Source organism: Hakea prostrata, chromosome 4 (assembly GCF_041222555.1).
Source record: "Hakea prostrata isolate BN-2017 chromosome 4, UWA_Hpros_2, whole genome shotgun sequence".
In the NCBI taxonomy this organism is placed as follows: Eukaryota; Viridiplantae; Streptophyta; class Magnoliopsida; order Proteales; family Proteaceae; genus Hakea; species Hakea prostrata.
Genome location: NC_142603.1, coordinates 45339177 through 45356094, shown reverse-complemented (window position 1 = coordinate 45356094; position 16918 = coordinate 45339177). Strand labels below are relative to the sequence as shown.

Genomic DNA, 16918 nt, shown 5'->3' with positions numbered 1-16918 from the left:
AGCATTTTCAAACCTTAGTCACCTGTTAATTTGACAAAATGGTTGAGGCTTCGGTTAAGGAATGCTTGACTTATGAAGAATTGTGTAGAAACCTTAGCATTGGAAGAATTAGGGATGTAAGTTTGGTTCTAACTTCTAATGACAAATTCACCATTTCAAGAAAAAACATGATTAGTGGTGGTAAAATCACTACAAAATCACCATAAATAAACTGTGGTGTTGCCACTTAAGGCTCTTTTTTGTATCAATTATCATTATCAATTATGAGAACTTTTTATTATTTTAAATTGTTTGATATTTATTATCAGTTTTATTTTTATTTAAAATAATAGAAAAACCTCCAAAATCCATAATAGACTTTTTGTCTATTATGGATTATGGTGAGAATTTCATTCTCTTCATTTATGTGCAAGTTTACTTAAAGCTTTATAGTTAAAATGAGGGTAAATTAGTCAATACACATTCTTTTATAAAAACTATACGTTTTCTCTCTTTTCTCATTTGTTCACTATCATTTTCTAACAATTTTTTTATTTTGACACCAAACTTATTTTTCATTCTATAATTTATTTTTGACAAAATTCATCAAATCATTTTTCATTATTGACCAATAATGAATTATTGTAATTATTTCTTTTAAATAGGCATAATAGAGAATGAAAATTTATACCAAAAAGAGTGTGGCGGTAATGTTGTGCATGTAACAGTAATTAGTATGGCTTTTGCAAGCCGCCAATAAAAAGTAGAACATAGTAAATGATATACAGTGACACTACTTAAAAACCACCCCTAATTATGTAAGCATATAGTGGCATTAAGGTACAATTTTGGATGTAATTAAGTTTGGCCTTAACCTCTATGTCTTTCTGTGGAGTTTGGTTCAAAAAAGCTGCAAGAATAAGGTCAAAGGTTTTCCTGTATTTGTTATGACCATTCTTAAGGTGTAAGCTTGGATTTGATAGCAAATCCACCCTAGCCAGCCTTGAGCTTAAACATGATGTGGATGGATTTTTCAACCTCTGAGGTTAGCATTGCAAAGTGCTGGTCCAAGGTTAGGGTTAAGACGTTAGGTTTAGCCTAACCCTAATCAAGGGAGAAGGAGAGATAAAAATTGACTGTTTAGGGAAATCATAAGTGAGACCTTTGAGAGGAGAGTAAGAGCAGAGCAAGAGCAAGAGCAAGAGCAAGTAGAATGTAAATACAGGGAAGGGAGAGAATTTTTTCCCCAAAATCTTATAAGGGCCCGTTTGAGATCTCTGGATTTATGGATGCGAGATTTAAACTTGTTTGGTTGTGAAAACCTCTTGGATTCATGAAATCTAAAGATTCATATTTTTACACTAAAAATGTGAATCCATAGATTTATGGGCATGTCACCTTTACTATAAAAACACTAAACATTTGCGCATTCACAAAAGTCACGTTGACCAAACATATTTCATTCCACATATTTAAGTAAACCAAACAGTTAATTTTATGAATTATGACTCCATCGATTTGAGATCTCCATATTCATGTAACCAAACAGGCCATAAGAGATTTTTACGTGTGGCCCCTTAGTGGACCATAAACTAATGTTGAGTCTCATTAGTGTAATATATTACGTGTGAAGCTCAATCAGAATAGCACCATTAGTTGCCGTTAAGTATATTCAAATTTCAAACATGGAGGGACCAAAATTACTCTTCTGATTATTTAATACAATGTGTTATGATTAAAATGCCCTTTAACTATTCACAATATATATATTTTTAAATTATGTATTAAATAACATTTTTTTTAGATAAATTAATTAATTAACATTTTTTTTTTCATTAAGCGTTAATTGATATGTAGTTTAAAAAATGTATATTATGAATTGTTAAAGGGTATTTTAGTCATAACATATTGTATTAAATAACGTGAGAGGTATTTTGGTTCTTTCAGGTTTTAATTTTGAATGCACTTAACGATGAGGACCCAACATTATTTTATGATATACTAAGATGACCCACATGTAAAAATCTCTATAAATATTTATATAAACAAAACAATAGAAGGTATAGGTTTGTGAAATCATTCTTCTTTCAACAAATTTATGATTAAGAATAATTGTTCGGATACATCTGATCTTTTTGCTTTTGAGGGTGGAAATGGTTTGGAAACAACTAGCCCACAACAAGCCAAAGCTGGAGTTCGGATCTTTTATGCTGATTGTGCTCTCGTCATCTCTCTTGGTCACATATTTAGGAAGATAATCTGCCTCAAGTTGTATATGGCTCCTCTCTTTATAGAAATCTCACAATAATACCTAATTAGTGATATAATTCAACTACATGTAAATATCCTAATTCAAAAACACTCATTGGATTTACCCTAACCCTTAGATTAGAATATTTGACATTATTATATTTTATCACTCATTAGACACTCATTGGGAGATCTTTCCAAGGAGAAAAGATCTAAACCATTTGTCAATGAAGGGTTGGTAGAGTGGTAAGATCCATATTTTTTAGTGGAAAATGTCATGGGTTCGACCCTTGTAAATAACAAAGTTTTCTCTGAAGATATAATCGAGGTGCGTGTAAGCCGGCCCGGGATGAACCTCACATGAAAAAGATCTGGACCCCTCAAATCTATCTTGTAATATTCAAAGGTGGAGATTCTTTCCTTACTCAGCTCTCTCAATATGTACTAAAGAAATGAGACTGTTGTTTTTTTTTTTTGTTTTTTGTTTGTTTCTTTTATATCCATTAATCAAGCCCTCCCCAAGACACAATTAGACAGACAAATCTTTTGCATCCAATTGCCCATCCTCCCATCTCCATCAGGGTGGAGGAATCGGGATCATCTCCCCGAGAGAGCACAAGTGTTCCCGGACGGCTTCCCAACCACAAAAATACAGTGGGGCCAACAGGTGAACTTTTTATTTTTATTTTTATTTTTTCAAAAAGTGATTTTCACCGTGGCTCCACTGTTTTTTGTGGTCGGGAGCAGAAAGATTACACTCATACCACAAGTCCATATATGATATATCTCCACATGCAATGGATTAAGAGGAAAAAAAAAACGGCTTCTCGCTCTGAAACGTCACGTTCAAGTCGTTGCATTTATAATTACAAGAAGCAAATTCCCTGAATTGCATAATCGAACGCTACTCTCTGTTTCTTATAATTCCCGTTATCTCTCGCTGTGTCCTCATGTGATGGACGCCGCATACTTGATGACTTGGCCATCATCAAGAGCTACATTTTGCTGCTTCAGTGGCCAATGGCATCACCTAAACCCTGTAAATCTCCGTTCCTTCCACCACGTCTCTTGTTACAGTCGTCGCTTACGGGATCCTAAAAAACGTACCAGACCAGCTTCTGATCAGAAACTCGAAATGGTAATCGACCTCGAAGAGATTGCCAATCGAGCTTCAACATCTATTCAAAGGGTTGTTAGCTCATCTGAATTGAAATTCCGCAGATGGGTTTCATCTGGTAGAGAAACATTCAAGGATTTACAGACTTTGATCACCGTCGATGCTGATCGAAGAGTTGTGGTCTCGTGTCGTCGTTCGTCGGTTCAATTCCTCACAAATTTCTTTCTTTGGAGTTTTGTTATTGTTTTTGCCGTTAGGGGTTTAGTGAAGGTGATAGGGCTAGGGTTTCAGTCTGGTTTTGGGTTTGGCTATGGGCTGCCTGTGGTTCGGAGGGATCGGAGTCTTGGTGGGAAAGAGGTATTTGTTGGAAGGAGGAAGCCATTCATGGAGCGGGAAGGGAGGAGGAAGGATTTTAGAGTTGCTTCGGTTAATCCTCTCTCACCTGCTCGAGGTGATTTGACGAGATTTGCAGAGTTGAAGAAGCAAAACTCATTTTCAGTCAGGAAGGAGAAGAAGAAGAAGCTGCCGAGTTGGTGGCCGGTTGAGCTTCCTTCTCCTGCCCTGTCCATGAACAAGCAGGAGTTTCAGAGGGAAGCCAATAGATTAATCCGAGGTGTGGCAAATAGTTATCTTGCATACTTGAATTTATGTTTTTCAACTGCAGATATGTAAAGTTTCTTACTTTTGCTGTGGTTCAATCTAATTGCACTAGTTAAGTAAGTGGCAGTATCGTTGATTTGATATTGACTTAGAGATTGACCGTTACATTGTCTTTGTTTTGTAGGTAAAACTGCAACTACCCTGTACAAAAACAATTTCATAAATGCTGTGCTTTTTCTTCTTTATCACAAGTTATGAAATTGATTTCCAGCAATCTTGGACAATAGAATGAGCGGACAGGACATTGTGGCAGATGATGTGATTCAAGTTAGTATTTTTGTGACCTGTTTGATCTTTGGACACCCATATAGTGGCTTTTTGTCGTCGACCATGAATATATGATTCTGTAAACTTTCTTTTGTATACCATTCAGTTGGCATGCTTGTTTTGAAAATTGAAAACGTTTCCAAATTGTGTTGGTGATTTGAGCATGAATTTAGGAATCTGTATCAGTGCCAGTATCTCTGTTGGTGATGTTCAATCCCTGTACTGACTCTGTGAAAATCCCTGGGTTTAAGCAGCCATTATGAAATATGCAGGATGTACAATGTTGGGAAATATTGTAGAGTTAAACAGAAACAAAAATGAAACTTCATATTTAATACTTCCACTGATTTTTTTATGTATAAATTGTTTTATTACTTATTAAATATAGTAAGTGAACTTGAATTGGATTCTATAGTTGTACTTCAATTACTGGCTGCCATCTGATATGGTATTGGTTATCCCATTAGTCCTTTCTTCTTGCACTATTTTTCTTTTCAACGCTTGTGATCCAGCTAGATAAAACATAATCAGTTGTAAGTTTTTTGTCCAATTGCTTAAGAACATAAAGAAAGACAATAAAAGCTTACTCTTAAAGATTAGAAACTTGACTTTCCTTCCTTGTACATATCCACAGCTCATAAGTAGTTTCTGCCTAGTATTAATTTTACCTTCTAGTAAGCTACAAGTAACAGATGACCAACATCGTATGGGTTATATCTTTTGCAAAATAAGAGAAACCAAAGTTGATTGTTGATGCAGATAGCTACTTTGGCCTGACCCAATTCAGTTGGGTATCCAAATGAAGATGAACCAGCTCCGAACCATGTTCTGGTTCAGTAGGATATTCGGGATTAATTTTATTTGGGGAAAAAATATGAAGTCTTTTATTTGGGTAGCAATTAGGGAAATTACCAATTTAAGTCTCATCTTTATGATCCTAAGTTTTAGGAAGTAATAAGGAGTCTTTTTTTCTTTGGGCTCATAAATAGATGTGTAAGCAACAATGGAAGTACATTCAATAGAATGGAATAATTGGGTTATGGTTTGAAGTGTGTGCTTGTGCAAACTGTAGAACTCCCCCCCCCACCCCATGCCCCACCTCCCTTTCTTATGCATTTTACCCTCACCTATAAGTCTGAGTTCTTCCAAGCTTTCCCTTATCCTAACCCCTGCACCAATCCACTATACCCACGTGTTCCCTCTCTCTCCTGCTGAAACGTGGCCAGCTTGTCCTTTCAATTCCAATTTCCAACACTACAGCACTTGCATAAAAATGAGAAAAAAAGAACAAAAGAAAAAAATAAAATAAAAAATGAAGGCTTTCTCCTAAACTACGGTACTCTGGCTTAACTTACCTCTTTATATTTATCAAGATTTATGATAATAAATGGCAAGCTTATTAATAGACTTTATTCCTATGCTTCTTTCTTTGTCATGTGATCCAAATTACGGAGTATATGTGGTAGAAATGGCAGCGAAGAGATCTGTAGTTTAGGCACTGATATTTCTAGTGTTGGAAAGAGGGTAATGACTATTGAGTATGATGCTTCAAAATTTTAGGAACATTTGATTGGGATTGTGATGATAGTCATGAGATAGTTTCTTGGTATTCTGTTTTACTGACTTACCAGTTTGAGGACTTCAATTGCTTGTTAGGGTTTAGCTGTGGCCTAGGTTCACAATTGATGAGCTTATATAGAGGTCCAGTGGTGTATGTGCTTATCATGGAAGACTTAACCAAGAGCATTCAAGATGAGGTCCTTTGGTATATGCTCTTTACTTATTAAGAGGATTTATGATCAGTTGGAATGAAGATGAAGGATATGATGTGTAATTTACTCACACTATGAAGGATATGTACCTGACATGAATTGAGGAAAGAGAGGTACCACAAAATGTGATTTATTTTAGATATATGTGGTCAGTCACAAATGAACTGGTTAGATAAAGAATGCTATTTCACAAAGAATGCACATCTGGAGTGCTGTATGCTCAGAGTTATATAGGAGTATAGTGAGTGCTGCATGCTCGATTTAGTCCTTTAAGCTTGGAGGAAAATTCTATAGCAGGGTAGTACGACCAGCTATGATATATGGGGTTGAATTTTTGGGAGAAGCTATGTATAGCTGACATGAGAATGTTAAGATGGATGCCTGGAAAAATTTGAAAGTGTAAAGTGATGAATGAACTTACCGGAGCCAACTTGGGGCTGCCTTTGTCATTGACAAGCTCCAAGAAAGTTAATGGAGGTTGTATGCAGGCCTGTGGATTTCCAATTGAAGAAGCTAAAAGAACTAGGGGAAGGCCTAAAATGACCTCAGGAGAACTTGTGATGAAACACATGCATAGTCTAGCTGCCTAACTCGTGTGCCAAGTATGGGGAGAGCCTATTGAAGGGCAAGGATCCCTGTGACAGACCCCATTACCTGAGGTTCTCCTATCTTATTGGGCTGTGCCTACTTCCCTTTATGTTCATCTTTCATTTTTATTTTTATTCCTGTCTCTTATTTTTCATTTTCCATTTCTTGTCTCATTTTCCATTGCTCTTTTCACATCTCATCCCTTTCTAATCTAGGTCTCAGTTTCCCCTAGTTTGTTTTGTTTGGACCTATGATCCTATTAAGTTGGAATGAGGCTGAGATTGTTGTTTGTGTTGTTGTAAAGGAACTCGGGTTTTCCCCCCTCATAAAGCAAAATTTGTTTTCTCCCTTTCATGAATAAAATTCAGGGAATAAGAGGGATCTGCTAGGATCATTTGGCTCTATCATCTAGTATAACTTTTATCCCTGAGTTTGAAATTCAAGAGCAATTTTCTTATTCTATGTAGCACATGGAGGTGATTTCCTTCCGGGCGGGCCAGGACATTGGGGGGGAAGTATGTGGGCCAATGTGGGACCCCGAGGTCACATCTTAGATATTTATTTTTTTATGTGGAGTCTACTTAAATTAGGTAAATTAATAGAAATTCGTGAGTGTGAGAGAAAAGGATAATTTGAAAGAGAGGAATCCGAGTGGAGTTTAGGAAATTCCAAGTTTGCTCTACTTCAATATTTTGTGGCGGGAGAAAAAAGAGAAATAGGAATAAAGAAAGATTCATGAGAGTAAATGATGTAGGAGAGATATATAAGGAGAATTCATGGTCGTGGTTGTTTTGTTGTTTTTAATTAGATAAAGATTTGATGACATTTGTACCCATCTCTTTATCTTAAATTTTTATTTTTAATTTTTGGAGGGGGGCCAAATAGTGGTATTTCACATTTAAAGATAGAAAAACAAGGAGTAGGATATTTACAATTTCTGGGGGGGGGGCCTGGCCCCTCCGGTCCCCGGGCTCCGCCCCCTTCATAGAGCCAATATTATTTGTACCTGCCAGTTGAGATGGAGGATGGAGGGATGACAGAGTCTTCTGTGTACATATTTCTGCTAAGTTATTTTACCTGCATGGTTGTTGGCCAAATGCATGGAAATGCCAATTCCTTCGAGAATGTGATTTTTCTTGAGCATCTTTTAGGTCATTGCTGTGCATGACATTGCATGCTTTCCTGATAATCATCACTTGTCTCCTAGGCAAGATTCAGAAACTCGTCTTGACCTACAGCCTCAATCAGGTCAAGTAATGCAGCTAGCTGGTCCAATTCACATCCCACTGTCTTTAAAAGGCCTGATCAATGCTTCAGCAAAAGTATTCTTGAACAAAGGCCCAACTAAGTTCAAGCTCACAACCCAACTCAAGCTCAAGGTCCATCCAAGTATTTTTTTTCCAGCTCTAGTAATGGATTGTTCTAGACCCTTGGTTAAGGTCGAAACGTAGCCCAAATGTTAGATTTGTTCAAGATGGACTTTGTGTGCTTTTATTATCGAGCATGTGTTATATATAGGTAGTTGGTTAGTTGGTGAGAGTTTGTCAATAATAGAGATCCCATTTTTGAAGGGAAGACTCATTGTCAAAGGTTAGGTGAATTAGGTGGTACTTGAGTAAATCCTATGGATTTGTGATTGTTTATCGTCTAGTGTGCTAGTCTATAAATAAGATGGCATTCTTTCAAGGACCACAACAATTTGAAAATGATCAACATAGCTTTATTCACTTCTTAGACTCCTTGTGAGTCTATCAAGTATATTTAGGTGAGATTTTTATGGTGATGCAATTAGTGGGACTCTAGGCTGCTATCTGTCCTCTTCATTTCCACCTTGCTACTACCTTCTTATCTATAACAGTCAAGCTTATCAAGAAATCAGCATGTATCCCTATTTATATTACACTTCCATCCTTCTTTCCCCCTTTATTTGCTACCTTGTCAGCTTTAGTCTTTCCTCAGCCTTCACCATTCCAAATTCAATCTTGGCTGGCAGCCTTTTTGGTCTGCATCAAATTGGGACATGTATTGACTTGGTCCCACTTGGAGTTCAGCGAAAATGCCTTATGGACATTATTCCACTTCTTTCACATGCTCAAGTCAGTATAATGACTGACGAATTTATCTGGCACATCACCAGTGTACATGATGCTGGTTTTTCTGAATTCCACTTAGTAATGACACTTATGCTGCCATTGCAAATAAGCTTTGTTGCTTTGTCACATTCAAATTGGGACATACAGTTATGGTTCGTATTCTTGCCAAGAGAATGACTCTTGCAACCAGCCACTAGTTGTGTCCTCAGAAATTGGGTCCCTCATAAGTCTTGAAGAAAGTTGGCGCTAATGCTTATGTTCTTAAGCTACCTGTGGATATGAGCATTACCAATGTCGTCAGTGTGGCTGATTTGACATCTTACATGAGTCATCACTCAGATGAAGGTAACACTAAGCAGTCCCTTCATCTTCCACACTTTAATACTCCTCTAAAAGAACACATTGAAGACATGGACGGCCAATATTTTCTGATTAGCAGTGGTGGAGATTATCAGAAGTTCCTTACCAAATGGAAGGGTCAGCCACCAGCAAATCTCACATGAATACATACGGAAGATTTTTAAAACACTGTTCTGGATCTTTATAACCAAGACATGTCTCCTTTGGAGTAGAGTTACAAGGATGCCAGCCAAGATTGAATCTTGTTTAATGAAGAATAAGGAAAGGCTAATGCTAATGGAGTAGAAAATAAAGAGAGTTGAAGTCTTGCTGGAAATAGGGATTCTTGATGATATCTTGAGAAGCTTGATTGTGATAGATAAGTTAGGTGGTAGAAATATGCAGAAATGAAGGGGATAAGTGGAAGCTTAGAGTCCCACTAGTTGCTTCAACATAGGAGTCTCATCTAATGGTCTAAGTACACTTGATAAACTCACAAGTAGTCTTCTCCCATAAGAGAGAACAAGCTATGTTGATCGTACTTAAACTGTTGTGCTTTTTGGAAGAAGCTCATCTTTTTTATAGACTAATCCACTCGACAATGATAACATATAATCAACTATAACGTAACTCATCTAACCTTTGACAATGAGTCTTCCCTTTGAGTCTTTGACAATGCGGTCTCTTTTATTAACAAATACTCACCAACTAAGCAATTACCATTAATAACATATGCTTAATAATAAAAACACCCAAGTCCAACTTGGACAAACCTAACATTTGGGCTAGGAGTGGACCTTCAAAGAATTTGGACTGATCCATTACTTGGGCTAGAGTAATTACTTGAAATGGATGGGCCTTGAGCTTGAGTTAGGTTGTGGGCTTAAACTTGGGTTGGTTCTTCATTCGAGAGTACTTCTTAGCAAAGTATTGATCCAACCTTTTTAGTTGTTGGTTTTGAATTGAATCAACTAGATGTCATGCATCATTGAGATTCTTGAGATCATGGGATCTCAAAGAGATTATGCTTCTTCTTTTTTGTTTTTTTGGGGGGGGGGGAGTATTGGCTTCAAATTGATATTTTGTCAGCCAATTGGGCATGGTTGGATAGGATGCTTTTGGTGAAACTTGTTCTACTATTAATAAATATATTTAAGCCTTCAATTCTTTTTTTAACATACAAAACAGACACAACTTAGCCATTTGAATTTGCACCTTGGTTGCCAATAAAGGTCAAATACTAATTCTAAACATGTAATATTGCATATTTTACATATAGGTTGATACTGCAAATAGTATTAGACATAATGAATGAGTTAATTAGGCATTAGTTGACAGTTACAACACAAATTAAAGACTTGGAGGTTCTACTACAAGTCTAAAAGTACAATATACTTGGAGACTCAAACAATAAGTCAATAACTTATTCGATGTTACGTACTATGAGACTTTCCAATTTCAGTCACCAACCCAAGTACCAATTTGCCAACTACCAACTAACTACCAACTTCCAACTTCCAAGCACAATGATTCACTAAACATCAGTACATAAAAACATAAGTCATGATGGATTGGTTATCCGTGAGAAAGTTATTTCCCTTTTCTGGCCCTGCTCTAGATGCTCCTATGGGTTTACAATGGATTGATTATGGCTTATGAGGCCTCTCCTAGGTTCTAATATTTGTAATGTGGTTGGTTATTTGGTGTTTGGTGCTGTGATGTCTCACTTATGGTCGGAGCAGACCCTTGGGAGATGGACCTCAAATTCTATATCTTTGGACTCAACCTGGAAAGCCATTTGCTTCAATGCCTCCTCTAGAATTCAGATGTTCTTGCACCACCACTACCCCTAACTTTTGATACCCTAAGGAACAGGCATATTATTGTCACTTGGGGTCTCATCTCTAATGCCTCCTAGTCATCTGTAGTCTGCTGTTGGTCCCTCCCTACTCTGCTTTTCCTCTATATCCTTCTCTGTTCTCCTCTTTGGGCTTTTACTAATGATATCTAATCATCCAAATGGAAAATATAAGTAATAGAAATTTAAAAGCAGCCCCATCTCTCAACTCCCAACTCCCAGGTCCAACAAGTGACCCCTACTGATATGATCCATGACTTGGTGGATAGAATCCACTTTAGAGACCATGTCCATTCAACTCTGTTTGTATGACATGAAATTCCACATCATTGCATTTGAGAAGACACGATTGTTCTTGCATAGGTGCCTTGTAAATGGTGTTAATCTACATATCATGTAACTATCCTAGGGTATAAGTCACCACGATTTGATTGCACATAAAACTTGAGGAATAGACAGCACTCAACATTTTTGTAATAGAATCCTGTAATATTGAGAAAAGCAGGCCAGTAATTGAAGAAAGAGCAAAATTACTGGTTTGGAGCTTTCTAAAATTTCAAACTGAACGAAATTGAGATGACCTTTTTATATTAGGCATGTGACCAGAATCCTGAGATACTCTTGAGATATTGCAATTTCACAACTTGCATGCCATCTCTTCTTAACCTCATCAATATTCTCAACTTTTTTGAGATCGTGTACAGGATCTTGAACTATGCTCCCAGGGTTTTGTTGTTCACTTTTCCATTTTATTCACTGAACATGGAAAACATGGTTAATTTTGTTCAGTGCTCAAGTCCTGAAGTTGGTGGTATGTGATTACATGTGTAATTCAATATTGCATATGTTGTCAGCTTGATTTTTGAATCATTTGGTCTGGTGATATTCCATGCTTCTTCTTCCTCTTTTTTTTTTTAAATTATTATTGTAATCATATAATGTATATTGGGTACAGTTACGTAGAATATGCAAGACTTCTGGTGCTAGGGTCTGCATTGAGACAGCTAATACACGAGATTCCTTCTACCGTGCCTCAGTTGAATTTGTTCTGAATGCTTGTAGCAGGTGTGTAACCCTAGCTGGCATTTGTAACTCCCTATCTTCTTCTGATTGTTCACAATCAGTTTACTTGGTATTCAAGTACTGTTTTGTTGACGTTGTGACTTGACGAGTAATGCTGCAGTTCAATGAGCAATTCTCTAGTTCAGATTGATGATGAGGATGCTTGTCAATTTGTTGCTGGGCTTGCTGACAACATTGGACTGGACAGCAGCCGTGCTGCTACAATTGTGTCTGCAGCTGTTGCTGCACGCACTCGTTCACATTTTTTGCAGTCATGGGTAATGTTTCTTCCCCCAATCCTATGCTTCTTTTGCTTGCATATATGCACTGCCAATATTCTCCAGATGTTTACTGACCCCTGAAATCTGCATACTTATTGCCTTTTTTGATTGCATGTTTAACAAGTTTACTTGATCCTATTTCACAAGCAATTATCGCTACTACTTCCTTTTCGATGGTAGTCATATGTTCTGTTGTTAGGGTTTTTGTGCCAAATTTCTGGGGCATTTTTAACTTTTTTCATCCTTGGTATTCTCATCTGCTGTACTATAGCCCTATTGCTTGTTATCCCCAACTTTGATACAGTAACTTGAAGTCCCATTAAACTAGATGGTATTAATCTGCTGCTAGTGATTTACTTGATAAGTCCATTCTATCCTTCTAGGGAATTGAACTGAAAGTTGTGAAGTCATCAACTTGCCCTTTCATTGTTTTAACCTGAAAAGCACCCAGATTAAATTGGTATAATGTAACATTTGAGATGGTGGCAAGAAGCTTGGCTTTGCTGCATATGTTATTACTTGAATTTGGAGTGGGCAGAGCTCAACTCACTGGTGATCAGTATCACAATCTTAGCAGAGCTTCTATTAAAGAGAAACCAGAAAGTGAAGTCATCAATATTCCCCCATCGACCTTGTATCCCGAACAGATTCTGAGAATATGACAGCCCTGGGTTGCTGCTGATGAACAAGACTAAACCAAGACTCAAAGAAGTATTCCATATCCTTTTTCCTCCTTCCTTTTGCACCTTCCAATCATATGTCCTTAGTCTCCCCATATCTGATCCAGCTCAAGTTCAGAACTTCAATAGTGTAATCATCAAGGTCAGTTACTTAAAGGTAAGTCAGAAAAGTAGTCAATGACCCATGAACTAGGCAAGAGAAATTTTTGAATGATTGCTTACCCCGTGGTAATTAGACATCTGGCGATGAGTGTAGTGGAGGACAACAGATATAAAGCGAGCCGGGGTCAACATGAGAAATTGTAGAAGGTGAATTGGTGTCTCCATTAGTACATGGACACTGTTTAGTTCAAAGTTTAAACTCAAAAGAAGCTTCTAGCTTAGAGAGAGGGAGGGGGGAAGGGTGTTTCAGAACTTTCTGCCAATCGTCTAACACCATCAAGAATCTGACCTTCCTCGCACCCCATCTCATGTTGATGGAACTCACACACCTAATGGCTTACCTTACTACCTCACATTTATACATCCCATCCACCTAGTCCAACATGGCACTCCATTCATGCCTGAGCAGCCAACTAACGGATGATACAGGAAGGGAAGTACATTAACTTAGTATAAGGAACACTTGAAGGTGGTAGATGTAGAAATGGTGGCGAAAAGTTTCCAGTTAGGGTTTCAAATTAGAAATAGGGTTTCATTGGGGTTTATGGAAGTGATGGGGTCTGTTCTTCACCAATGATAGGATCACCATTAGGCTTACTCTTCTTCAAAGTCTTCTTTGGCATCTGCAAATCACCCCAGCTTCAGCACAACGCAGATGGAAGGGAAAATGAAAGTTCCCTTAGCTAATGAATCAAGAGTTTTTCGGGCATATATGATTCATTTACTTGTAATGTCGTCATTAAGTGGTGACTTACTATGGGTCTGGGCTTACTAGTTAGGAATTTTAGATGGCAAGGGATGTTTGAGTAATTGTTCAAAGTAGGGGATATCAAGCAAAAGGGCATAGCACAGGGGGTGTATGAGTAATTTCTCCTAGTATATATTGTTGGGTTTGGGTATGTCTTGTATTTTGCGGGTTCATATAATTATAATTTGACTGTTTTTGTAATTGGAACGATTTTGGATCAATTACTTGTACATGGGTAGACTTGTAATTGTATGTGTATTAGGGTTTTGGGTTTTCTTATAAAATAGTCTCTGTGGGATAACTTAGGAAAAAAGGTGGCAAGCAAAGGGTAGCACTTTTAAGGTGTGAGAGGTGAGGTTTTTAGGAAATGGTGAGTTCCTTCTCTCTCTAGTGCATGTAGGCATTCTTGCTAAACCACGCTAAATTCCTTCCAGTTGAGTGTGTTTTGCTTGTGTTCTTCTTCATAGTTGTGCATTTGTCCCCAACTACTTCTTGGTGTTTATGTTAAAATAGACATAGGTCTTAATAGAATTCTATTACTTAAAAAGGGGATAGTCAATTTCTTGGTACTGCCTATTTTGCCATAATATTTCCTTTCTTCAAAAACAATGGATCTATTTCCAGGTATACGGCTAACCTCCTTAGTAAATTATGTACTAGATCGTTCAAAATTTTGAACTCAGAAATCCTTGTAGTCACTTGTCCCATCGGATTAATTCCTGCTTGGGTTTCCATGTATTTAAGGTATATATTAACTATTTTTGTAGGCACTAGAAATGCAAGGGAATCATTCAGATGCAATGGTGGAACTGTCAAAAATCTGTTGCATTCACCGGGTATTTCCTCCCGAAGAATCCTCGGTATGTGCTTCCATCTGGTCATTTGTTTTTGTAGTTTTGTCAACAATGTAGATACCATGGGGAGAACTGTTTTTTCTGTCGTGTAAGTGGTATCAAAGCCAATAAGCTTATGATGCTTTCCCTTTGAACCGTTTTGTGTTCCATGCAATAACCATGCTGGGCTTTGTCATCTGTCTTCACAGGCTGAGATGGAAATGGTGGCTCGAGGCCTTGAAAAACATCTAAAAACAGGTCAAAGGGAATTCTTGTTGACCAAATATATGGAGTTGTGTGGTGTTGAGAATAAGCGCAGTGTGGCAGAAGCTCTCGGACTAGAAAGCAATCTTCTGTAATTTTTTCCTTCTTTCTTAGTGAGACATAATTGAATCAGAGAATATATTCATTTTTTTGTTACCAACATCTTGATTTTCTTCATTTTCAAAATCGAGAATGGCAGTATAGAAGGTATTTAGATTATTCGAATTCAAGATATTCTTGCTACGAATGCTTCTACTGAATTTGTAACAGGAAGGAGAAGTGTAAAAGGCTTGGAGGGTTAGTAAGAATGGGGGAGGTGGTCTTTATATGGAAGGGCTATGGTTGCAGCCAATTCTTGTGAGTCCCTTCTGCTTCATCCATGTTCCAGCTGGTCTTACTACATTCATTAGAGCATTTGAACCGTGCATTTTCCTTAGTGGCATCATTGCCCAAGTACCTGCACAAGGCATACAAACACAATAGTACCTAGAAACAAAAACAAATAGAAATGCAAAAAATACCATAAAAACAAAGTAATAGCGATAGGTAATTAACATACGAACAACAACCTAAAACAGCCCCACAAATGCCATGAACACTACATGTACACAAACAAGAAACAAAGACAAAACATAAACTACCTAATGAATCAAATGTAATAGTTAACAAAATCAACCATTTGAACAGATTTAAACAATACGTAAGTTTGGCAAAAATGGAAGAACCTTGGTTCCACAATCAGTTGGGTGAGAGCTTAGTAGGGGTTTTCTCAACCAAAATCTCATCATTAGTCAATTCATCACGAATGACGAAATACTTTACATCAGTATGTGTAGTAGTCCTATTATGGCATTTACCTAGGCATTTCTAGTTACAAAGAAATAAACCCGCCACACTTTGGTTAAATCAACTTAGATAAACACACTTCCTTTTTACACCCCCTTTAGTTTTTGGGGTTTTTTTTTTTTTTTGTTCCCCCCACTCTTTTTATTTCAATTTGACTTATTTCTCTAACACATGCAATAGCTCATGCAAAAAGACGTATTTTATATTTATAAAATAAAAAAAAAAAAAAAAAAAAAAAAATTTTATATTTAAAGAAAAGAGAAAGTTTTAACAAAAAAAAAAAAAAAAAAAAAAAGGAAGAAAAAAACAAACTCCCTTTTAATTGTCGGGGGGCCCCCTTAAGCCCCAACAAAAACCTTTTCAATATACCAACCTTGTTCTCAGACTCAATAGTTAATAACCTAATGGTTGTTGCATATAAATAACATCATCTAAGTTACCATGCAAGGGCGTAGTCTTGACATCAAGTTGTTCAATAAACATGTCATATTTGTACAAGGAAAGATAACAACAACTTAATGGTTTTATACTTAAACTACAGGTGAGAACACTTCATTAAAATCTACCCCTTCTCTTTGTACAAACCCCTTGGCTACTAGCCTTGCCTCGTATCTCTTGGAGTTGTTAACTCCATCATCTTTAATCTTAAGAATTCACTTACAAGGTAACAATTTCTGGTTTTTAGGCTTATCCAGAAACACTGAAGTTTGATTTTTGGCTATAGAATCTAGTTATTTTCTAATGGCCTTCAATCAAAACTCCATATCTTTAGAGTTAATTGCCTCCTCATAAGAACTAGGTTCACTAGAGGCTAAGCTAGATGTTGCCTCTTAATTTAGCAAATGCCACATTGGCCAAATATCTCTTAGGTGGTCTAGTCTTGTGGCTTTTGTATCTTATAGATGTGCAAAACTCACTGAATATTTCATTTACAAACTCTAAACCATTGTCAGTCCTAAGTGTCTTAATTTTATTACCCCTTAAATTCTTTACTAAGGCACACCACTCCTTAGATTTATTAAATGCTTCATTTATTGACTTAAGCAAATGCACTACAAGGGACAAAAAATAGAAGTTCCCTCCATAGGCTTGATGGGTGAGGGGGCCCACAAATCAGAA

The 16918-nt window shown here is 37.0% G+C and overlaps 1 protein-coding gene across 1 annotated transcript; it reads left to right on the top strand.

The window, feature by feature from the left end:
• The first annotated feature begins 3052 nt into the window (after positions 1 to 3052).
• LOC149019104 (phosphoribosylformylglycinamidine synthase) lies at positions 3053 to 15731 on the top strand. The gene is made up of 6 exons (XM_089153171.1): positions 3053 to 3959; positions 4218 to 4273; positions 11879 to 11988; positions 12107 to 12263; positions 14624 to 14716; positions 14899 to 15731. The coding sequence occupies exons 1-6, from the start codon at positions 3185 to 3187 to the stop codon at positions 15046 to 15048; spliced, it is 1341 nt and encodes a 446-aa protein (XP_089009297.1). The 5' UTR covers positions 3053 to 3184; the 3' UTR covers positions 15049 to 15731.
• Positions 15732 to 16918: the final 1187 nt, after the last annotated feature.